Source organism: Melopsittacus undulatus, chromosome 5 (assembly GCF_012275295.1).
Source record: "Melopsittacus undulatus isolate bMelUnd1 chromosome 5, bMelUnd1.mat.Z, whole genome shotgun sequence".
In the NCBI taxonomy this organism is placed as follows: domain Eukaryota; kingdom Metazoa; phylum Chordata; class Aves; order Psittaciformes; family Psittaculidae; genus Melopsittacus; species Melopsittacus undulatus.
In genome coordinates, this window is record NC_047531.1 from 82,931,035 (window position 1) to 82,957,111 (window position 26,077).

General features: G+C 41.1%; 1 protein-coding gene across 1 annotated transcript in view; it reads right to left on the reverse strand.

Moving 5' to 3' along the window:
- ST8SIA1 (ST8 alpha-N-acetyl-neuraminide alpha-2,8-sialyltransferase 1) overlaps positions 1 to 26,077 on the reverse strand; it is a 106,211-nt gene that overhangs the window by 66,389 nt on the left and 13,745 nt on the right. The window contains exon 2 of the mRNA XM_034063417.1: positions 9,509 to 9,653. Coding sequence (XP_033919308.1) covers positions 9,509 to 9,653 — 145 coding nt within the window. The remainder of the gene's footprint in view (positions 1 to 9,508; positions 9,654 to 26,077) is intronic.

Sequence of the window (26,077 nt, forward strand, 5' to 3'; positions counted from 1 at the left end):
TTCAGTATCTCTATATGTTTATTGTATATAAAAAAGGGGTTTTGCAGTATTTCTTGCCTACACACTCCCCATGCAGAAGCCCTCATTTTAATTGTCTCCAGAGATTCCTATGCATAGATTTAGCTGTGCAATAACACAGTAACACTGAATTTGATTGACTGTAAAGTGCTTGAAGTAATTGTCACAAAGAGCATCGAAATCATACCAAGGATTCCTCGTTTCGTCTTCTGGCACAATGATGGACCACAGAATAGGTCTGTGTAGCCTTTGCATTTATTGACTTCTTTCACCTAAACTGCCTCCTAGTAAGCCTAGGCCCATCACTTACCTTTGCAGTATTGCTCCTGAATAACAAGCTACATTATGCATTCATCAAACCCTACTGCAAGAGAAGGGAAGTGAGACAAGCCAGTGGGTTTTAGATTGAGGAAAAGGCTGGAGATAGTCCAGATGGAGAAGGTCTATTAATGAATTAGCTTACAAATAGGTTAGGCAGCCTAAAAACCAGAATATGCTACACATTCCTGTTCTATGTTTGTGTCATTCTCACAACCTCATTAAAATCAACAGAGAGAAAGCAATGCATGGTATTATTTCATGCCCTGCAGACAGGTCTAATTCAGCTTGGCTCTATGCACTGAGAAATAAAGACATACAATAGTAATGCCATGCAATCTTCACTGTGACTCCTGGAGAGGGGACTCACTGCTGTGACACTGCAAGTGTCCTTCTGTCTCTCTCCAGCTACATAAAGTACTGAGGCAGACAGCTGAAGCAGACTACAGCACACAAAGACCTCACCCCAGAAAAGAGAAGATCCCTGAGCTCTGTCTCCAGTCAGTCCTCATTACCAGAGAAAGGAGATGAGCATGTATGTTGGGACACTAAGTTTACCTCATTAGTAGTGACATCCGGTCGCTGCTGGATCCTGGCTACAGGAATAATCAGCAACACTAAATACAAAGTTGTTTGAGCAGAAATGTGCCATTAAGCTCTGCCTTTCAGAGGATATGCATTGATGGTTTGTATCATCTCCAAAGAGAAAGCTTGAGGATATATTTCTGAGGGAACCACATGGTTAATTGTCACATATTTTCCTTGCAGACTATTAGAAAAACAAAAACAACCAGAGGTTTAGAAATGTGATTAAAAGAGTTGTGGTTGTTTAGCCTAGAGAAAAAAGACTGTGGGGAGACTTGATAGCAGTTATATGTAAAAAAGATAAGAAAAAAACCCTCTTGAATCATAGCCAAGAGGGAATTTTAAGTTAGACATCAGGAAATATCCTACACATAAGGATAGTAAATACTAGAATAGACTGTCTAGTGGGCTGTAGAACTTCTACTATTGAAAGCTGTAAAAACTGATTAAATACGTTCGATACATCCCAAGTAGAGCTGTCTGCCATGGGGCAAAGGCAAGAGGGCAGCAGCCTCCAAGTATCCCCTTCAGACAATGGCTTTGCCCAGGTTTCACTGAGCTCATCAGAATGAGCTGACAGTGCCCCTGTATTTTGGTGCAGCTCTGCATAGTGGATCCCTGTATGAAGGTGCAAGGCTTTTCCCCTTAAAAGCCTGGGTTTGTAAAAGTAAAATCAGAAATAGTGCTGTACTTCTGAATTACGTGGTGTGATTGAATACATTTCTTTGTGAGAAGGGAACTAGGTGAAAATAGGTGTTGATTTTGATTCAGTGTTGTTCAATTTAGTGGCCACAACTGAAACCCTTGTTCTCTTGTAACTGGTGCTTCTTACCCAAGTGCAGCAAGCAGAGGATGGAGCTAACAAGCATATTTCAAATCACTGCATGTAGCTCTCAGGCATCCCCCAGCATACATCTGCAGCTAGCTTTGACATGTTGCAACTAGCTGCAACAAAACCAGTGAGATGATATAGTAAAGGTAAGTGAGCAGGGAATCTCTGAAGGAGCTGCCTGCCCATGCATACCACCAAAGGCTGAAGTAATGTTAGTATCACCACTATCACCTTCACTGCACTGACTTCTTTCCTTTGGTCACTGCAGGAAAGACTCATTACCATGGGACTTAATAGGTTGCAAATACTTTGGTCACACCCCATAAAGCCATAAGTAAGGAGATGTCATACACATGACAAATTGGTCATTAGTACATTTATCTGACTGAATAGCTCACAAGATAGATCCATCAGCACCAGACAGCAGCACACTCGCATTTCAATGCAATACACCTGTGCTTAAGTTGTTCTGTGAATCTAGACCTTGTCTTAAAACAAAATCTGAAGCACATACTTTTCAAGCACAGGTTGTGAGGAATTACACTCTTCATTCATTCCCACTTAGCCATAGGCTCAAGGCTAGGAAGACTAGTTAGGGCAGCAGCAGGTGGACAAGGTGCTATGTTAATATTAAGATATTTGACTTCCAAGAGCTGTTTCACATCAGGCAGTTGAGATCACAGCCGTTACCCCTTCACACAATGCCAGATAATTTACTCATACAGAAAACTTCTCTGTCCCCTTCAATAAAGCCATATTCTCTGGGCAAAAGGAAAAGCCACCCCTACCATCACATATGTTTTTTGTTCTTCACCTATCATGCAATTCCCACACCAGAGAACAAAGGTAACTGAATGCATCTGCATGACTTGGGAGTTCCTAGAAAACATTTCAGGTCTCACAGAACTAGTATTTAAGATATAATTAAGGTAATTTCCTCCTGATCTAATGCTCTTTCATCTGAACCTTCTGAAACTGGAGACCACTAGTCCAGTACATTTTACACTGAGAAAAACACTAACCCTGATCACAGATGTTATAATTCACTTTCAGCTTATAGATCCAGGGCTCACCTAGGAATTTGTGTAGAATCATGCTAGCAATAATGTACTCTACATGAAGTTATCCTGCAAATGTCTGCAGCAGTCTTTCTGATATTCCTGGACTGGATGAAGGACAGTGACTTTAAGCCATGGTCTTGGGCTGACATATTCCTCCTTCAAATCACTTGCAAAGCCAGGTATGCATATAAGTAAGTTGTTCTTCTCTGCAACATACCTACACTAGCACTGTCAACTGTCACCAGCCCCAAATGCCCATCATTCACGGAAGTGTCTAAAATATCTTTAAAAAGTAAATTTAAAAAGTAGAAGATACCATAACCACAACAGAAAGAACTATTCCTTTCTGCATTTGGGATTCACAGTTACATTACACAAGGCTCTTATATCTCATATCCCAACTCATTTCATCTGGAGACACCAGTGCTTTCACTTGTCTTGCTTTTTTGCCTGTCACTACAGACTACCATTTTAGCCACCACACACAAAACATTCACCTCAGATAGGTTTTTACTGGCCAGCAGAAAATCTGCAGCACAGATTTGTCAAATCTGTCCTCAAAGACCTTGAAACAGCATAGGCTTTGTTGATCAAGAAGGAAAAAACAGCCTAGATTCTTGATCTGAGGAATAGTGAGTTAGATGTTACTTCACCTACACATCCAGCCTCACAGGATTTACCTGGTGCATCCTGATATGACAAAACCACACTACTGTGTTATTTTCCTAATGTCCAAAACATCATTCAAAAGCCAATGGCTGCCTCATGGGAGCCATTCAGTTGTTCTAGAAAAGAACCACAGCTCTTCCCCTCCATACCTTATCAGGCTATAAGGACTCTAAATCAACTGTGCCTGGCTACATAAGTCAACTCCTGAACTGTAATACAGCAGATTTCTCATTAAATGTAAAGCTGGGCTTAGACTCCCCCTTAAGCTAGAAGACATAAAAGATCTCTTAAAAGTCACTACATAATCCTCCTACAAGATTTGTAACCCTAATGCCTCTATTTAATAGCTTCTGCAATGGTATAACCTTCCCTGAATTTCTTCAGAGCTTCCGACTGTGCTAAGCCACACTTCTACATGTATTTAGGAATACCTGGGAGAAGGGGGAGGACTACATCTTTGCTGCAGGTGAAATACTTTCTGAACATAATCTGATACCCTGCCACACTCCAGTAAAATTTACATGAGCCATATCAAGAACGTAAACTGTAAGTAGTATTTCATCAATTCCTAGTCATTGTTCCACCAGGTGGTAAATGCTAGTCGTGAAATGGAACCAAACCTAAGCCTCAAATAAGCCAATATCAGTATTAAGCCTACTTAAGAAGTATATCACAAAAAAAGCTTAACTACTGAATACAGCAGTCTAATGCAATCTGTTCACTGAGTATATAGTCACATATACAGTAAAAAGTCAATAAACTTGAACAAGATTACTTTTAATAATAAAATTAATAAATAATAAGAAAGGCTAATAGTTGTAAACTAAGATATAAACAATAAAAGTTTACTCAAGCTTTACACACTAACTTCCAAAGAAGCAAAGGTCTCATTGCACCTGTAGGTGGAAGTCTTGGTATATAAACGAGATCACTGCCAGAAAAAGCCCTGCATGGAGAAAGAACCTCCTTTTAGCATCTTACCAGCTATATAAAGCTACAATAAAACTAACAACAAAAACCCTAATTGTGTTGTCTTTGGGCAGAATAGAACCCACTCTTGCTTCCATTTTTATACCCTCAGCCAGGCAGCTTATATGCCCTGTAGTTACTTGTAGCCATCAGAAGTTTGCTGTTCCTGTAGTTTCCCATCTGTGACCACTTCCTTTAATTATTCTGCTGACAACACTTCTTGCTTCTAAAGCAGCAATTTTATGTCACAGAGAAGCAGATGAACGTTGACTAAAAAGCCCATAAAATTCCCAGGGCAGTAGCACAACCTCTCTGGTGATCTTTGACCACACTGCCCACTTCCTCTTCAGGTTTGGCTTTTATGCTCTGTAGTTTACAATCCCACAGCATAACGTTTGTAGTTGTGACTTCTAGGTACCATCAAAAACATTACTTGAGGTAAAGAATTTCAGCTGCCCTATGGCCACACGCAGCAGCTGCTTTATGCACAGGCTTGTTTTACCAGACAGTAATGGTACAATCCTGGGTACCAACAGAAATGGATAAAGACATTTTTTGAAGAGCTTTCCAAATATAAAAACCATGTCAAGTCACAACAGCCTCATGGCTGAATTATCCTCTTGAAATCCCACAGGGTTTTGTACTTCTTTTAGTACTGCTCAGTATGCAGAAGCAACACAGGAGCTAAACCATGTTTGTTGTTCCACACCCTCTTATCCCCAAAATCCTAAACAAAGGTGGAATTGATCTGTGGGGTTTTTTTGAAGGCCCAAGGGCATAAATGTCTATCTGGCAAAGGCACCAGTGTGTGCTTGGAGCAGCTCTTGTGCTACCTAGGAAAGCAAGTGATTGGTGTTCAGTCACTTCAGATTTGAAATAGAAAGGATAGTCTGAAGCTTGCTTTTGAGACTCTGAGGAAGAAAAAGACGGGAGAGAATGCACAATTATTCTAGAAAATGTTTGAAACTGGGGCTTGGTTTTTTGCCCTAACTCAAAAGCTGATGAGTGCTACTTCACGTTTCTCTCACATGGTCTTGAGTTACATCCCTGCTATTCCTGTGGTCACATCATGTTTACCCATAGCATCTAAAAATTACTGTAGGAATATATAGAAGCCTGGTTTCTTCCATTCTGGTCAGGATGGTCTAGCCATTTTCCATCTAAAGGATGGAAAATGCTAATCATGTCTTCTGTCATGCATTAATACAGTGCAACAGGACCAGAGCTGCATGACTAAACCTCCAAGCTGAAGAGCGAGGAAGGTGTAAATCTCTGTCTTGTCAGGGACAGGACTCCTGAACATTCAACAACACGTGGATCCATTTTCTGTATAACAGTTGGTCCACAAGGGAAAGGAAATACATTTGTAAGTTACCCATGGCCTTTAGTGGTCAACCTAAGACATGACAGCCTGGCTATTCAGAGGTTTATCCGACCATGTTGCTAAACTCAACTGTAGTAGGTTCACCTGAGGTCAGTGCCCTCAGACACCTATCAAAATTACTGGTTGGTATTGCAATTTCATGTCTACATGAAACGCTTTAGAAAAGTGGTAGGTACACAATAGGAATAATATCTCATTATTAGTATTAAACTACACCTACAGTTACATGCAGACGCTATACTTTTTACCTCCTAAGACTGTAATGCTGTAGATCACATCAAGTAATAAAACAAAGCTGCTGTCAAGAAATGTCTGACTTTAATTGAAATTACATTCCATTATCCAACAGCTCCAGGCAATGACACTGCAAGGAGATGACGCAGGCAGGATGCCCACCCTCACTGCACGCTAGGCCATTCTCTGTGATGACCCATGTCCTGCACCAGACTTCTCCTGACCAATTAGGTATTGACACTGAGCCACTAAACAGTTTCTCTCCAGGATGGGAAAGATAGTGCAGTCTATGTAATAGTCCATTTCTGTCTCAAAAAACCAAAAAACACAACAAAACCCAAAAAAACAACATTCTACAAAACAGGGAGGAAATGACACAGAGAGGGGGAGAGTCAGAGGACTTCTCTGGTCTAATGGAAGATGTCCCTGGCCATGGCAGAGGGGTTGGAACTAGATGAGCTCTCAGGTCCTTTCCAACCATGCTGTGATTCCAGTAGCTGGAATTGTTGGTTCATAAAAAACTCTGCAACTTCAAGTTTTGTTCTCATAAACTGAACTGAAACACTGGATTACTATTTCCATAATAAAGCTCTTTTCTTCTGCAAATTTATCCCTTAGTCAACCAAAAACTTAAAAATATAAGGAGGAGGAATATAATCAAGTAAAGTCTGAGGGCAAAAAAAAAGAGTAGCAATGGAGCTGATAAAAACACCCACATGGTTGAAATATTGCATTCAAAGAAATGGTAAAATTAAATGCCATAACTCTACCAAAACCTTTTCACTTCAAAGAAGAACTGAAAAAAAAACAATGAGCTGATACTGAATTTATATTTTGATGAAATAGTATTCTTATAGAAAAAGCAATCCATCAGAAAATGTTGAACCAGCTGCAAGAGCTTTATCTACAGATTACTGAGAAGAAAAAACATTCTATTTTGCACTGTTCAGATTCAAAAATAAGTGATATTTTACATATTAATTTCTGGCATACTTAGATTACTTCTGTATATATTTCTCTTCATGCATAGCCAGCTTATTCTCTGCTATAAAATATAGCAACTTTGCTATTTAGTTCAGTTACTTTATCCTATAAGTTAATAAATGGCTCAGGACTGAGAAACCTTCTGCAAGCACAGAATGGCCTAAGTCCAGCAGATTGATGTGGATGGAGCCTTTCTTATTTATATCAGAGGAAATATTTTCTCAATTATATCAACATAGTTGCAGTCGTTTACATTCCTGTTACTTCCCCTGAGCATTTCAGGCTATTACCCATATTTTGTGACTGGTTTTAAGCTTCTGGATACTTTCGAAAGGAATATTCATCTTCACAGAAATCACTTTCCGGTTGCTAGCAAGCTAATAGACACCATTCTTCAAAGTAGAAGACTGTAAAATTTAGGTATTTTTCTTGAAACAAAGAGAAAGCTACAAAAATACTTTAAGGATTTACTGCAAATAAATCTTCCTGAGGTTTTAAGCCTAGAAGGGTTTAATCTGAGAAAGGTCTACAAAATTCCTCTGGGAAAAATACATAGGAATAACACATCAAGTTAGGAGCAGTGGTACTTGCAAGAAAAGAGGGAACAGTAGCAGGTAGCATTTGTCAGAAATTAACCACCTGTCAATTCATTAAAGGAACAGTGTTTCTGGCACCGGTCCTAGAGCTGATTTCTAGCATTGTTCTAAGCTTGAAACATTGTGAAAATTCACCTTTTCCACCACCACCCCTACAACTGCACCTACCCATCCCCTTTGCAGCCTGCTTGGCAAGCCTAAGGGACACTGAAGTCCAGATCCTTAGCTCAGGTTGTCTCTCAGCAGTTGGCCTTCCCAGGGCTTTCCTCACTCTCAATCCAATCAACTGATAAACTTTGAGGAGCCTGGGAACCACTAGAGTTCCAAAGAACATGATTCCTCTCTGAAGAAGCCCATCCAGTACTTTACTCTTCCCTGCGAGAGGAAGTAGGACACCAATGTGGCAAAGAAAGCCAAATCTGAAATCCCAAATCCAACACAAAATAGTGACCTCACTGTGCCAACCCACATGGATTTCAGTTTTCTCCAACAAACAGTGCAATATTGTATCAACAAATCCTACTAATCATCACAAAAAGGATTTACAGCTGCCTCTCTGTGACACAGCACAAACTTTCCACCAGTCTCAAAGGCAGGGACTGAAATTCACTCCAGCCAGGCAGCCCCTTCCAGCTGTACAGCAGGAAAAGAACACTCGCCATGCACATTTCAGCATCTACTTGTTTGCTGAGCTTGCAGGGACACAGCAGCTGGGGAGCAGCTTCAGGGAGGTAGAGGCTCATTAACCAGTTCATTGCTACAGGCAGAGACAAGTGACAAGACAGCAGGCTGGCAGCCTAAACAAGACACAGCTCTAAAACCCCTCTTCCAGATGACATTTTAACATAGAAAGCAGCTGCTCCCATGTCCTCTTCCCCACTCTGCATTTTCCTCTCATTCTATCTCCACTAAAACAAGCATTTGAAGTCATTACACTGCTGGCCTTCTTTTAATTACCTTTTTGATGTTTTATTTGCAGGATGAGTTTAACAAGTAAGAAATCTGCTACATGTTTATCTGAAACAACAACAAATGAGAAAAGCCCAGTGTGAATGACTCAACACTGACTGGGAGGCTTCATAAATACCTATTAAAGATTTGATGAGTTAGAATAACACATAAATTAATATGTTCAGATGTTTGTCTTTCTATAAATGTGTAGCCACATAAAATATCTCCCCTTCCACAAGCAAAATTGAATATAATAAGCTCATTTTTTAACATCAGTTTGTGTATTAATTGAAAATACAAGACGCTTAGGCCAGTATTGCAGATCCCCAGCACTCAAAAACTCTGCCCTTTGCTGGGGTTTTGAGGGTTAACCCAAAACACCTTTGCTGAACAGCCACAAATCAATTTTAGTATTCAAAACACAGCAGGAATCAACAAAGTCAAGTTGCTGGCTTCTGATATTGAGCTCACATTGCATGCCATCAATAAACTTCATTAACTTGGAAGTAACTTCACGCACCTTCACACAAAGCAATGTCACATCTTAGCTAAATAGATCTGAAGCAATCCTAGATGAGGGACCATGCTCCCAGGGAGCATGATCACTGACTGAAATGTAGAAATCACCTTCCTAAAATAGCCACAGCTTAGCATTTTAAACATCAAGACGGGTAGCCCAATCTCACACCTTGTGTATATCTGCACACTTGAAAAGTGGCCAGGGAAGCATTAACATGCATACAAACATCATATGATTTTCACAACAAAGAATTAAGAAAGCAGAAGAGGCTGTTTTGTATTGAGACATGAAAATACAATTTGTTGATGAACATTTAGCCTACTCACTTGTACCACGTTACTATTTAGTATGTTATTTCTTAAAGTGAGAAGAAAAAAGGTTACTAACCTGTGGGAAGAGGGAGTAAGTCGCATTGTCAATAGTAACAGAATATAAAAATTCCCCATCAAACCAGAGGTTCTTTCCCATTGGGGAGTTCAGCTTTGTCATAGCAAAGAGTTGTGCAGGGTCACAGCATTCTTCCAGCAGTTTCCTAGTGAAGGCAACCAAAAGAAAAAGGACTGTGTTAATTAGAGCCTTGACACACCTTCTTTAATGACCACCCATCACACCTGAGATGCTGCTGCTCTCAGATGCTCCAAAGCAAGCCATTCATCTTCCCAGTCAACAGATGCACCATGAGTGACTCTATTTTACTTACAGAAGGGCCAGGAAGCCTGATTTTATTCCAGAAAACCTTAGAAACAGACAGTGAAAGATTTAAACCTCTGTTCACTTTTGAGGGGCATAGGAACAGAATGAAAATACAGCAAAGGAAAATTCCTCCTTTACAACCTATTCTAATGAATGAAGTACTGATTTCCAACCCATATAGAAATCAGAGAACTCTGTTGAAAATCAAGGTCGAGCTATATGAAAATGCAGTACCAAACCTTAATCATGAAAAACAGGCCTCCTAAAACCCCACAGTTACCTAACTTCTGCATGGAAAATTTTGGTGTCTCTTTCCAGTTACTAAATATCCTTGTGCTACATTTACAGCAGTATTGGAGCCTGCCTTCTAACTGAAGTCTGTCTTGAGTCATCCCAGTATGACAGATATATATATATATATAGTGAATATTATACTTCTTGTTTCCCCAATTAAATAGCATATCCTCTTCCACATTCACTTCCCCAAAATACTTATTACTCAGCTCAACTAGAAATCTGAGAACTTGTAAGGTCATTGGGAATTTTACTAAGCAAAAAATTCTGTATCACAGTAAACTTAGCAACTAACATCCTAAAATACAGAATGACAAAAAGCACTAGACATCTACTGACAGGAGCATCCTATCGTTCCAAACCCCATATGGAAGTAGCTCTCTAAAGAAAAAGCAGCACTCACATGAGTTTTTATACATAGTAGATGTATGTAAAATACATGTTGCAGAATGATGTCATTACAGCATAATAATATATACATTTTTCATTTATTTTAATGAGAAGCCTAAAGAGACTGATGCCACTTCTAGTGGCTGCATAAGAGTTGCAAATGGAAGGCAGAAAAACATCAGTTATTAGTAACTACTAAAATGCTTAATATAGCTGGTCTCTGTGAAAGAGGAAATTTTATTTAAACCCATGAAATCATTCACAGAAGTGCTTACATTTTTTAGCTTTTTTAAGAAGTTTTCGCTGTAATCTTAGCAGAAGAGGAAACAACTTGGAAACAAACAAACTAGGGTTGTCAGTGCTATTTGTTAGCTTTCCTCACTGGGAAGGTCAGTGATTTGCCATGGTTCAGCTCCAAGCAGCTGCCCCCACCAATACCATAAGCCCCTGGGACACTGCCTCACATGGAGGAAGGCTCTCAAGGAACAGCAAGGATGCAAGTGTGGGGAAATGGGATGGAGGGAAGGAGGTCCACTCCTCTCCCAAAACAAATACCTGAGAGGAGCCTTTGGATATGACATGCAGGCAGATAAACTGTTAAATGGAAGTAAATTACACAAGATAACTGGGTACCATATTGTGTTGTAAGCCAAGAGCCATCTCCCCTGAAGAGTGGCAAGATAAGCTCTCATCCTGTAACAGACTGAGCAGCCCATCTGTCCCCACAGACAGTCTAAGAGGCAAGTGATTTTCATGAAGACTTTTATATATCGGAAGCTTATGACAGAGTGCTTCATGGCTCAAAATGTCAGTATTTTGTCCATTTGACCCTGCCACACTGCACTGCAGAGCATGATGCCCCACCATATATCCAGACTTTACATTGTGAGGGTTCAGGGCTTGTAACTGCAGAACATGCTGCTACTCAGCAAAGAGGATGGAGGGTCTCTCTTCACAAGGGGCTACATGGAGAAGACAAGAGGCAATGGGTACACATTGCACTGTGAGAGGTTTCATCCCGATATATATAAAAAAGAAATTACAGTGAGAATAATCATTCCCTAAAACAAGTTCCCCAGGGATGTGGTGGAGTCCCATCAGTAGAGGTTTTTGAGATGCAATTGGACAAGGTGATAGATAGTCTTATCTAGGCTCCATTTCTCACAGGAGGTTGGATCACGTAATCTTTCAAGGGCCTTTCCCATTTTGATGGTCCTGTGATTGTGGAACTGTTTTTCCCTTATACTGCCTGTTGCAGAGTTGGTTTGCCTCTCTCTGAGCATAAAAATGTGTTAGCCTGAGCGGCAATTTCCATTCCTAGAAACACCAATGGGTCTGCCTATACCCCCCACAGAAAGGCTTCACATCATCCTCCTGCTGATGCCCAAATAAAGCCTTCATCACAGAACTGTGAACATCAAACTAGAGGTAATTTGAAACCTTTTGCCAAATAACCTTTGCAAAACAGCTTAAGACAGGCATGGAATATTGTTCATAATAAAAGATTTGAGAACGAAGGTTTTTCTGGCTGTCCACAAGCTCCAGTTCACAGCCTTTGGACAATTATTTCAACTCTGACAAGTGGAGAGATTTTTGTCTATCTTTCTCCTCCTTTTCTTTCTGTCCCCACAGCAACATTTTCAAGACAGCATAAGGTAATCCAAGATCAGCTGGAGCCTCCATTCTTCATATAGTCGTTTGTTATACAACTGTATAACAAAATTAAGATTTCCAAGTGAAATCCTGCAATTCATACCTTCTCTGGAAGACTGGTCTGAGCAAGAAGCACAAAATAACACATAACTCAGTGGAAAAGCATGTAGGGAATGGCTTAAATTAATGAATCTTCCTTAGCCAGCATAAACTAAGGAGCTAAGGAGCAGCTCTCTGTACAATTAGACTAGATATATATACCTACTCTTTCCCTTCTCCAAAAATACATTCTTCTGGATCCTGTTCATCAATAAACTTGTTGTGAAAAGCAGTAGGTGCCTCCTGGAAGGTCCACAGATAGGCAGGTCACTAGTTCAAGTATGTATCTGTATGTATTAGCACAAAAATATTGTGCACTCACTTGTGCTTTCTGTCAGAAAAGAAAAAATATTAAAAGTCTCACATTATTCAGTCTCTCTTTCTGATCCAAAACACCATAAAGTGGGAAAAGCTCCATAGGAAAACATGCATTAAACAGCAGAACGAATTCAAAGGTGAACCTAAAGGAGGATACTTTGCAGGATCAGGGAGTCTGAACTGATTTTGCCAAGCTTGCGTAAAATATACAGCTGAAATGTTATGATAGAATTTGCTAACCTGTAACAGCTTTTAGCAAAGGGTTCCAATTCACTACAAGCATTCCGTCACTCAAGGACATAGATGATATACATTTGACTCAAAGTTATCTCCAATTCAACAGAGACCTGCATATGAGAGGAGTTAGCAACATGAATGTCGGCATTGAGAACACACTACAGGCTCTCAAATCTGAGCACACTTAAAGGGTAAATCCCTACTTGTAAGAGAAGCAGGAGTAAAGTTACTTTGAGAATCCCACTTCAGACCTCTAAGATTTCAGCAGGAACTGGGGACCAAGCAGGTCGTTAACTACAAGGCAGCACTAGCACTGAATTGGCTCTGCACAGCAACTGAAGCAGCAACCTGTGCACAAGACAGGAGCTGGGCAGTAGTTTTGAGATGTTAGCCACATCCCCCATGGCACACATCATTGAGGTTATCCCAGCAGACACTGCACACTGAAAGAAGCAGAGTGAAATAGTTGGTGCCAAGGAGCCTAGATCCATATTACCTCATTTTCATGGGATTTACTGTCAACTAACTCTGGTTAGTCTCACAGCCTGTGAGCGGCTGTAGCACACAAAGTGCATTACTGAAATGCAATAACTAGGGATAATTAAGAGATTTGCCTCAGAAGGCCACTTCTGACCAGAAGGGTGATACAGATGCACCCTCTTCCATCTGAAAACAGAGAGAAAGACAGACCTTCTTGCAAAACCTAAACCTAAATTCATACTTAAAGTCATATGTCCCAAGTCTAGGGCCAAAGCACATTTAATTGATCAACTATTAAGCACTCGTTCACTGCCAATAACTCCCAGGAAGGAGTCATCCATCTGTAACTGCAACCTGCACACTGGTTTGCTAAATGGGTCTATTGAAAACTGGGAAGCTTAGCAGGAAACCCAGGCTGCTCTGTCCCCTTGGCCTGTCCCCTGGATCAGATGCTGTCCTGCTCCTTTTCTCATCTGAAAACTTTATCAGTAATATTTTAATGTTGTCTTGCCGATCACTGATTAAAATAAATGCACTGATTAAAACAAATGCAAAGGATCATGGTTCACATCTGCACACATCCTGAACTCATCCATCTGATGACCCCATCCAAGAACAGATAACAGCCCCATAACTCACCTCCAACAGTTACAGCTATAAAAGAGTCCTCTCATACAGCCACATAATGGTTATGCTTGTGGCCATTTTATTCTCCAAGCTGGCAACCTGAGAATTTTACAGCTCTATAGAAGCCACTCAGTAACAGTAAAATCATTGACTCAATTGCAGTCAGTGTGGTTGTATGAGCTTGAAGCTACAGTTGGCATTTGGGCTCTCAATATTCTGTGAAAACATCATTAGTTGGGTTTGGTCACACACATTGAATTCCTCTTTCCTAAAGAGCTCAATATAATACTTGCAATTGGGTGTTAGCCTGAAGAAGTCAGAAGCTTTTACATTTTCATGGTGTTTAAGTTCCTTATTATTCCAGAGGTTCAAGGCATGCTGGACTGCCTTAGGCAAGGCAGAAGACAGCAAGTATAAGGGAACACAGTGGAATGTGGTGTTCTCTTATCAGGGTAGACAGCATACACATCAGGCTCTTACTTCATACACCTAACTTCCCCTGTACCAAAGCTGTGGGTAGAATACAAGTAACCACTATGAATTTACTAGGGAGATGAAGGAAAGAAGCTGGTGTCTTTCTGCTATCACCAGATGTCAAGGGACGCACCGAATGAGTTGCAAATCACACAACTGCAGAGCAGGACAGAGAAATAATCTGATCTATTTCCCAGTTGACCTTTCTGCAAGATGATAAGATTTTATGAACACTAAAGTCATGGCAGTTTTTCTCCTTACATTTATTATGTTGTCGTTTCTGTTTATTAAACTTTCAGCATATCCTGCAACAATACCTGGTGTCTGGACTTTACAACGATCGTGATTTTTACCCTATCTTCCTCAAAAGAGGAAAGAAATCAGGACAATAAAAGGTCATAGGCAGAAGCAAATCATGTACTGAACTGCCTGGTGCTGCAACATCCATGAACGGAAACAGATTGCAGAGACCATAGATACTTCTCAGAGTAAGGGCAACTCATGAAAACCACCTTCCTTGGCTTAGCAGCACTTTTGAAGTAAGGAATTTTAACTGTAAACTGTATCTTTGGGTTTTCACTATTTATTTTAAAATCACTGACAAAGAATTTGGCGCTACCCATGTGGTACCATTAGCAGTTCTCTTTTCCAGACTGCAAAAGAAATACAAAACTGCCTTTTTTCTCCTGTGTATTAGGCAGCCCTATCCTTGCTACGCTGGCCCAGTACAAATAAACCCTGCTGCCTTGCAGTAGGCAAAATCTCAGCTGTCAGCCCTTACAGCTGTAATGGCTGTTACATCAGTGTAACATCCTAACTTGTGACTGATTTTGTCCAGCTCTTTGGAAAATGTTTGCTTTGTTTTCCTCTAACCTTCCAAACAACCATCGACATAGTGCTTAAAATATCAAGGATCTTAAATCTTTCATCATTTTCAGAAGACAGCAGTAGCAATGGCATCGAATGGCACACTCTGTAATTCCCCAAACTTGCCTAAATTCTGCTCTCTCAAAATTGAACTGTGGTTCAGATCAACCTCTGGATCGTCAGATTATTTCAGATTATTGAATCTCTACTAGACTCTCCTTTGAATTTAAACTCAAATTTCAGATTGCTTGATAAAGATACACAGTAACTTCAAGGAAATATAAACCCCATTTTCAAGAAGGGGAAAATGGATGACCCAGGGAATTACAGACCAGTCAGTCTCACCTCTGTGCCTGGCAACATCTGGGAGCAGATTCTCCTGGAGGCATGCTAGGGCCCATGAAAAACAACAAGGTGCTTGGTGACAGCCAGCATGGCTTCACTAGGGGGAAATCCTGCCTGACCCATTTGGTGCCCTTCTATGAAGGGTCTACAGAAGTGATGGACAGGGGTGGAGCAGTTGACGTCATCTACCTGGACTTGTGCAAAGTGTTCCACACTGTCCCACATGACATCCTTGTCTCTAAATTGGAGAGACATCAATTTGATAGGTGGACCACTCAGTGGATAAAGAACTGGCTGGATGGTAGCACTCAAAGAGTTGTGGTCAATGGCTCAATGTCCGGCTGGAGACCAGTAATGAGTGGTGTCCCTCAGGAATCAGTGTTGGGATCGGTCTTGTTTAATATCTTTGTTGCTGACATGGACAGTGGGATTGAGTGCACCCTCAGCAAGTTTACCGATGACACCAAGCTGTGTGGTTCAGTTGATACACTGGAGGGAAGGAATGCCATCCAGAGGGAACTTGACACACTTGTGAGGTGGGCTGATGCCAACCTCATGAAGTTTAACCATGCCAAGTGCAAGGTCCTGCACCTGGGTTGGAGCAATCCCAGGCACAGCTACAGGTTGGGCAGAGAAGAGATTCAGAGCAGCTCTGCAGAGAAGGACTTGGGGGTGTTGGTTGAAAATGAACATGAGCCAGCTTCAGTGTCTGCTTACAGCCAAGGAAGCGAACCGTATCCTGGGCTGCATCAAAAGAAGTGTGAGCAGCAGGTTGAAGGAGGTGATCCTGCCCCTCTACTCTGCTCTCATGAGACCTCACTTGGAGTATTGTGTGCAGTTCTGGTGTCCTCAACATAAAAAGGACATGGAACTGTTGGAACAAGTCCAGAGGAGGCCACGAGGATGATCAGGGACTGGAGCACCTCCTGTATGAAGACAGGCTGAGAAAGTTGGGGCTGTTCAGCCTGGAGAAGAGAAGGCTGCATGGAGACCTCATAGCAGCCTTCCAGTATCTGAAGGAGGCCTACAAGGTTGCTGGTGAGGGACTGCTCATTAGGGACTGTAGCGAAACACAGTCTACTACCTACTGTAGGTAATGGGTTGAAACTTAAACAGCAGAGGTTTAGATTGGATATAAGGAAGAAATTCTTTACTGTTAGGGTGGTGAGGCACTGGAATGGGTTGCCCAGGGAGGTTGTGAATGCTCCATCCCTGACAGTGTTCAAGGCCAGGTTGGATGAAGCCTTGGGTGACGTGGTTTAGTGTGAGGTGTCCCTGCCCATGGCAGGGGGGTTGGAACTAGATAATCTTAAGGTCCTTTCCAATCCTAACTATTCTATGATTCTATGATTATGCATTCCCTCTTTGATCAAAAACCTGTATCTTAAGAAAATTAATAAATATGCTTTCATACCACTGTAAACAGACAAGGATTCTTTTAATAGCATCACATCAATGTATTCCATACCTTTGTTAAAATTTTCAGTGCAAAGGAGCACTAAACTGTTCAACATTTAGATTGTAGGAGCATTGATGAGGCCAAATTTGACAGGGAGTATCTTTCCTATTCAACAACGTTTATGAACTAGAAAAGAACAGGGCATTTCTTAGTGAATAGCACCTGAACATCTGACAAGCCTTAAATTTACCTGTCCTCCTGCCAATTCTTCTACTTACAAACTGAGCAGATTTGACCTGGAAAGCTACTGGAACACATACTGTTAGCCTCTTTTGAGAGAAAATACATTTTGGTTTATGCAAACTGCTTCAGACTGCTATGCACAAAGCCTTCTTATAAGCTTTGAAACACAAATTATAATGTATGAATTATAATGTATGAAATAAAGTATGAATTCTAGTATTCAGCCAGATGACGTTTTTCTAAGACGCTCATACCAGATGTATAAAGAGCTATATATAAGAAAACCACCACAAGTTGTGACTTGCAATAGCAAAATCAGCACTGTAGCACTGCTTTATTACTCATGCAGTAAAATATACTGGAATGCAGGGTGCCTCCAAGTTGTCTGCATTGCTCCAGATGAAACCCCTACCACATCCAGGAGAGATGGTAGCAGTGACTTCTCATCTCACCTAGGAACTGCAATGAAGTGACAAATCTGAGCATGAGCTGATGGCTTCCAGGCAGCAGGCAGCAGCTCAAGAGAAATGACCTCACATGATGCTGGAGTTCACTGACACCGCACCAGACTGCAACTTTGCTTTGCTAATGCCACCACCATCTAAATACAACTGTTTGAGGACCCATCTGAGGGAAGACACATGGTACATCTCACTTCATTTACAGTATCTGAAATGTAAACACTTCCATTCAAGTCACTCTGAGGCTGAGAGCACTTGAGGGTGTGATTCAGCTCAAACTCAACAGACACCTATTTTCTCTCCAATGACCATAAAAAGACAAGCTAGCTTAGATGGACTAATTTACATTTGATAGTTTAATTCAAATCCAAGAAGCCCAACCTAGAAAACCTACCGAGGCTTCTACAGTTAACATGTGCTGCGACTGAGGGACTGTAGTCTTTCTGCCTGTCTATAGCATCTCACAGAAGGATGCTATTTGCCAGCACAGGCTGCTGTATTCTTCCAGGAGAAGATTCACTAAAAATAAACCAAGCAGCTCTAATTTTACATTTGAGCTTGTAATATCTAGAGTGATGATACATGCCACCCAGATCCAAGCAGTCACTACAGTGACTTCCCCACCTGCTGCTGCAACTCAGTTAAAAGCCCTGTAAGCATAATATAACGCTCCTCACAAAAGCGCCTCCATGCTCCTATCCAAGAAGGTCCATAGGGAGCCCTTTACTACTTTGATCAGTTATGGTCATGCCCCTCCATAGAAAGTGAAATGCCACAAGTAGGAGTAGTAATAATAATAATAATAATTCCTTCAAAACACAGAGTTAAACGTCCTGAAATTCCTAAAATCTGAGAACACAGAAATGAAAAGGAGGGGAATAATCTTCCACTCATCAGTCTGAGAGCTTTTAGATGTAAAAGCTGTGGGTAACCAGGCAGCCATTGCCCATACATGTGACAGAGACAATATGTAAAAGCATCACATGAAAAGGCATGAAAGAGCTATATATTTTCAAAGGCATATGAAGCTGTGCATTCTGGGGGAAGCTTTAATCCATCAAAGACATACGAATAGATCTACAACTGAAGGAAGCCCTATTTTGAAGAGAAATTTGTTCCTCTCCCTTTTCAGAACCTGTATTCCACATCTCAAAACTATCAATTGTGTAGGAGATAGAGTGAGTTTTGCCTGAAGCATCCACCTGATGCCCTGCCTGCAGGACAAGCCAACTGGGCAAACAGAAGGCCAAACAAAATCAGAAACCTCAGTTTTGATCTCTCTCTTCTATCCAGCCACTGTTTGTGATGAAACTTGTAAGAATTGACTACCTTTAAGACTTCTATTATTCTGTCTAATTGAGATGAAATTAGCCAGAAAGGCAAATTTCATAAAGGGGGTGGCTTACTGAGATTCCAGCCATATATATTGCATTTCCTACTGCCTGGGGAGGGAATCCAATAAATGCCAAATAATGCCTTGCTTCAGCTTTCTTGAACAGGACATTAACAACACTATGTTCTTTGTTGCCCCTGTATACCCCAAATAATACACCAGTTAAGCTGTAATAGCCCAATTCTAGATGAAAACCATAATTCAATGCACTGTCAAGCACTGACACCAGATTTCACCTTCAGCCCCAGCTGCTGCAACCATCAACTCCATTTTTGAAAGCAGCTGATGATCAGTTGATCACATAACCAGAGATATTTCTGAACTGAGTTCAGGGATCCTTTGGTGTGTAGCAGATGAGTTCTAACAGATGAAAATGAATAGTAAAACTATCACAGATTACAAGATAGCTTGAACTTGCATTTCTGCTGCTTATGGTTATAAGTTTCATTTCCAAAGCAGTTTTGTTAACACGTTTTAAATCTTGCCTGAGTACTAGGTGTTAGAAAGTCAGTTTCACAGTTGCAAACACTTTGCAATATGAAGTAAATGGAATAAAATAAAGGAAAGGCACATCCAATTGGGAACATCTTTTCATTAGAAGCTCCAATTCCAAATCTTTTTAAGATTCTCTTCCTCTGATGAAGCCATAGAAAAAAGTTAAATGACAATCGTCTTGCACTCATCTTTAACTCCATCACGTTTGAGTTCTGGCTATTGCCAGACTTCCTGAAATCAGAAAAGATCTCATTAGCTCTGAGTTAAAAAGAGTCTGTTCTTACAGGGAAGGTCAGCTGAGATGCTTTCACCAGTCATCTCCAAATACCTGTCCCAGAAACAAGAGGCAACGTATCTTCTCTGTCTTCACAGCTTTCTCTCCTCTAGGCCCAGCAAAAAACATAAAATCAAGCTTATCAGTGATAACTGGGTACGTTGCAGAACTTGTATGATTAAGCAAAAGCAGACACAAATGCTAAGCTGCTGGACCACAGGATTTCTTCTTGCAGTTCTCCTACTTCTATCATCAGTGGCTGAGTGACAGCTATGTGTTTCAAGAACTGATTCACGATGGAGGAGCTGTTAGTGGTTGAAGCCCAGTCTCATGTAAAAGTGCTTCAAGTCTCAATGCTCTTCCTAAGACACTCATACCCCCAAAGCCCAGCCACCACAGTTAGGCATCTATTTTATGTTGCTCATCTGGACTTCCCAGTCAACAGGACACTTACCCTATCCTAATACAGGTACCTAAGGCAGAAGAGAGCCATCAGTATCTGCAAGTACCTCTGCCTGTTCATTACTTATAGCAGGAGGAAACTGCAGGAGTACTAACAGAGAAATTTGACTTTTAGATAGTTAAAGTAAGTGTGATGAACCTCAACCTGCTATATCCATAGGTGACTACACATCATTAAAATCTGTTGCTTACGTCCTGGCCTAGACAATAGGAACACATTCACAGGAAAGTGATGGGGTTTTTTTTCTTTCTAAACATATCTCAGCAACAAAACCTGCCATATACCTTACTCCCTCTAGCACCTCATTAGAAAGGATAAAATGCTGACGCAGAAGTACACTTTGGCCATTTGCTCTCAAGAGTGCTGCAATATACCGACAGCTATGTAAAATGTCTCTTGCAATTACTTATAATGTGCTCAGACCTCCACTCTAGCCAATCCTCACTGCAAAGTAACCTAGCTACTGACACAAGATACAGAAGAGTCCAAAAGAGACATTTTCTCACTTTCTACCCACATCATCTTATTTCTGAGTCATGCCCCTGTTTTACTAGCAACCTAACCTGAGCCAAGTCCCTTTGCCTATAGTCACAGCACCAATTCACTGTTCACCACAACTATACACTTTGATTCCAGGATGTATAAAACATCTGGAATTTCATGGGTCAAACAAGTAGCCAGAACCTAAGCGCTCTGAGTGTTTCCTCTAAGTATGTACTCTGCCTTTCTATTAGTCAAATTCTGCTTTCGAAGGACATTGAGATGCTTATCACCTGAGCTATTCCAGACCACAAGAGATGCCGACAGGATTCCCCTGAACACTTCCCCCAATCAGCTAGAAAGAAGTTGTGAGTGTAATCAGGGAACATAAAGCTGACATTTCAGGACAACTATTCACATGGTGCTGAAAGCACAGTTTCCAAAACTCACATTTCCAAAGTTCCCAGAGTTTCACAAGGCACTCTGTCTTGTCAGGTCTCTGAAACACTCCAATAATCCAAACTGATTCGACCATCAAGGTCATCAAATATTTACAACTCCAGTTTCCAACTCATTGCATGCTATTTTGTCATCACCATTAAGCAACTGATATTTGGCAACAATCACCACTAATACAAACGTTTTACAACAAAACCAATGTTTAGTGGTTTGGATTTGATTTGGAGGACCTAGGGGCACGAAAGTTGCCTAAACAGGCATAGAAACAGCAGCAGAAGTAGAAACTATGCAGTTGCTTGGCAGTAAAAAAAGAAGTGAGGAGGAGACAGAAGCCATGTCTGAGTCGAACCTAATTTAACTAGTTTCCTGCACTATACTCTGTCCTGCTGGGAATAAATCAGGAATGCACAAACCCCATTACCCAGAGCAATTAAACAGCTTCCTTGGGGATAAATATGATTTATGTACTAAGCTGTTATAGGCGTGAAGTCCTGGCAAAGAAAGCAATGTATCCAACTTCACCCCTGTGTCTAACCTGGTGGTCTTTAACAGATTAACACTAAATGCAAGAGAAGAATTCCTAAAAGCCTGTCGAACATAAAAGTGCAGATTGCCACATGCTATGACTCCTACCTAGCTTTGCCAAGATGTTTATTTCCCATCTACCTCTCCTGCCTGTGCCATCTGCTGGACCTGCCCCCAGCTCTGCATTCACACCTCCTCTGCACAGGCACGCGCGCTGAGAGGGCGTTTTTGGGAAACCCTAGGATTCCAATGCTGCAAAACAGCCTCCCTACAGCTACAGGAACAGTTCGTGTCAGAATTCAAGCCTGGGGTTTTACTTTGCCTCCTGCTTCTTCTCCACTGGTTTAAAGCCTTCCACCCTTCTTAAACTTCTTTAGTCTCAAAAACCCAGTTACAGGATTCATTAGCATTAAGGTAGCAAATAGGCAAACTGGTATACAACATATATAAATATATTAAAAATAATTATATATAAAAATACATAAATAGGTGCCTGGCATACAATAGCAATAGAAAGCATGCTACCTTGTAATGCCTGCAATAATGACATGTGCAATATTATGAGATTCTAAATGAATGTGAAACCTGAAGCATTTGACATCTGCGGCCACACAGAGCACAGATGATTCTTGATGGACTGCTGAAATCCTACATTTAATTAGTGCCTACACTCCAGTTCTCAGAGAATACTCATAATCCAAAGAAATCTGAATTATAAAAAATACTGGAAATAGATCCTGAAAAGAGCCAAAAGGGGAATTTCTAAACCAGGCATTACAAACAAAACATAACACTCACAGCATGTCCAAGTGATGCGATTGAACAAGGAATAGGAGCTGTACTGCTCCTACAGAGTCATACAAACTCTGCACAACTGGAGCTCTGACAACCAAGGGCCTTCTCCATAGCAAACAGGCAGCAAGCTGGTACCTGCTTAGACCTTCTACCTTCATCTCACACTAGCTCATCACCATGGGAAAAAGACTGCTTCAAGATAGCAGATGTGCTTTAACCATTGTCAAGTAATTCTCTTCAGCCCAAAGGAGGAGCCATCTTCCTGTTTCCCTTCTGTCTCTCATGTTCTATTGCTTCACCTTCAGCTGCAGGTCATCTTGAGCCACTCCCCATCTCTCCTGCAAAGAGATCAGTAACCTGAGTTTACTGTTACCCGAACTTCCAGTTCCAGAAGAGTGAGTTCCAGTTCCAGTTTGTTGTCAGTTCCAGAAGAGTGAGGCATAATGCTAGTAACAGAAATCTCCTTCAAACAACTCAAGGAAGTAGATCACAATCTCTGGGTCCACTAGGAGACTCGCAATGCCCTGTAATCTATAGGAAGGGCAACATAGAGTGATGCAAGCAACCTGGGAGATTTCTTGAGTGTCAGGGATAATTTTTGATACAGGTATCAATGGGTCAACTTATACTGGATCTACTATCAGTAACAAGGAAGCACTGTTTGGGAATGTGATAATGAATAGAAATCTTGGCCCATGAAACAGTGGCACTCAAGATCCTGAGGGGAGTGAGGAAGGAGAGTAGCAAATTCTGTACTTTATTGATTGATCTTGAACTCATCAGTTTGGACTGCAAGTGGCTCACTTTATGAGTATTGTGGATACTACATGCCAAAAAGAAGGGTCCCAGAGCAGAGACACTGAGCAGAGACAGTTGCTGGCCCAAAGAGACAGTCACTCAGGATGCTCTCTCTGACCCCTTCTTCCCCAGCTTGCCAGGGGCATTGGACTGATTTCATGATGAACCAACAATAGACTCTGGTACAGTTGCTGGGTTTGTGTTTTTAATTCCTGCTACTGAGTGAACATGAGAAATGTTTCCTGTCAGGCAGATAAATGTTTGTCTTCATGATCAGCATGAGAAGACTTTCCTGCTCACCCCCACAGGATATGACCTGCACAAAATGAACCCACTTCTGACGATTCTTTCATCACATTCAGAGCTCTCAGGCCTGAAACTAGCTGGAAAGCACCCAGCAAATGGGCAGTCCTAATGCCAGATTTTTAGGTGTCAAACTCCTCTTGAAAATTCACCTTGCAGCTCAAGAATGCATGACAAGTGATAGAGGTATCATAGGAATATCCTTCAGTTGGTCTATGCTAGTCATCTTGATAAATTCAAGCAGCTAGTTGTTTAGAAAGAAGAATCACAAGTGATAACTGAACAGATTTAAAGGGCAATAATTCAGTTTCCACTGAATAGTAATTAAACTGTTTACTACAGGGCTGAAGATGAGCTATTTACTTTTCAGCAGCACAATGACATTTTGTTTTCTGGTACAATGTTACAATCTAAGAATAAACCAGATGAATAAAAAAGTAGTACAAAAAGAGCATACCAGATCAAGAGGAAATCTATTTTTTAAAGTGATTAAGCAGCAATCCAAGAATAAGGCATATATATTTAAGAACTAACCATTCTGAGAACGCCTGCATTTCCTAAATTAAGCATAATGCAGATTAGAAAGGGACTGATTGTTTATGTGCACACCCAAAATAAGAAAGCTTGTTATAATTAACAATAATTTTGAAGGAAGTATTAAACGAAGTTAATAAAATCATAGAATAGTTAGGGTTGGACAGGACCTTAAGCTCATTTAGTTCCAACCCCCCTGCCATGGGCAGGGACACGCTGCACTAAATCATGTCACCCAAGGCTCTGTTCAAAGTTAATAAGGGGTAGGCCTTGTAACTCTAAGAATGTGAGGTTTTTATTTATTTGGGAGAGTATACTACATATCCCTATCTATTGCATGACTTTGCAATGCTTAGTACCAGTCCTTCTGAAAGACTAAAAGAGTTAATGCATGTTGATGTCTCAAACACTGTAACAAAACAAGTTGTGGGGTTTGCATAGCAACCATAAACCATAAAGAAGAAGGTTAAGGCTGGACACAGAGGATATGTTACGTGTTCCAATAGGCATACCATGAGAATGCACCACATACATAACACCAGAGGTCATACAGAGCTTATTTGAGGAAGGGGTTCACAATCACCCAAAACTGCCTTTGAGACCATCCCCACAATAGCACCTGCACAGATGATGGATTATTAGATCAGTTCTCAAGGGGCACAACTGGCATGATGAACATGAGCCGGCTTCAGTGTGAGCTCACTGCCTAGAAAGCCAACTGTATCCTGGGCTGCATCAAAAGGAGCGTGACCCCACAACTTGTTTTATTACAGTGTTTGAGACATCAACATGCATTAACTCTTTCAGTCTTTCAGAAGGGCTGGCACCAAGCGTTGCAAAGGTAGATGGAGTTCTTTACTGTAAGGGTGGTGAGGCACTGGAATGGATTGCCCAGGGAAGCTGTGAATGCTCCATCCCTGGCGGTGCTTAAGGCCAGGTTGGACAGAGCCTTGGGTGATATGGTTTAGTGTGAGGTGTCCCTGCCCATGGCAGGGGGTTGGAACTAGATGATCTTGAGGTCCTTTCCAACCCTAACTATTCTATGATGGGGAGATGGGGACTAGAATATAAAAGGCACAACTCCAAGGAGCAACATATGTGCCCATCACCGTATCTCTCTTGTGCACTTCTCTCTTATAAATATCCCAAAAGAGCCCAGGCTGTCTACCATTACATTTTGCAAGTTCAGGTTCTGTCTAGCATAAATCTAAAATGTTTAATCAATTGTCCAGTGTTGTTGCACCTCATTCTAGCTCAAGGGAATCACGAAACCACTACGACTCCCTGTTAGCCAGTCTGGGTTGTAACAGCCCCTGACAGAGATAGGAAACTAAATGGACTTCATCTAGTAATCTGTCCTACTAAAGACATTTCTGTGTTCTTATGTACTGCAATAAAAGTCCATTACCAATTGATTTATGCAGCACACTTCTCACAAATCTGCCCTGCAGATCCCCAAAGGATGCATTTTCACAATCAAGTGTATTTGGAGCAGAAGCTAGGAGATGAAAACCAGAGCAAGAGAACACCTGAGACACAGAATTTCAACCACTTTCCATTCTGCCTCCTCCCCAGTGAGATCGGTTTTGAGAAGGTGCTGACATTTGACAATGAGAGGTGTAAAAGCTCCATGTCAGCCCGCACAAATCCCTCACCTTCCCAGAGCTGTTCCACAGTTTGGAAGCAAAACTAGCCAAGTGCGGATGGCCAAGGAATTCTGGAGTAACTGAATATCCTCAGCACAATGCAGCTTTGAGTCTCTGTTTCTCAATGCATATTGTCTATGCTTCAATTTAATGCCAACCATGTGTACAACCCTACTAGTACAGCGAGATTATCTCAGCAGAAATGCTACAA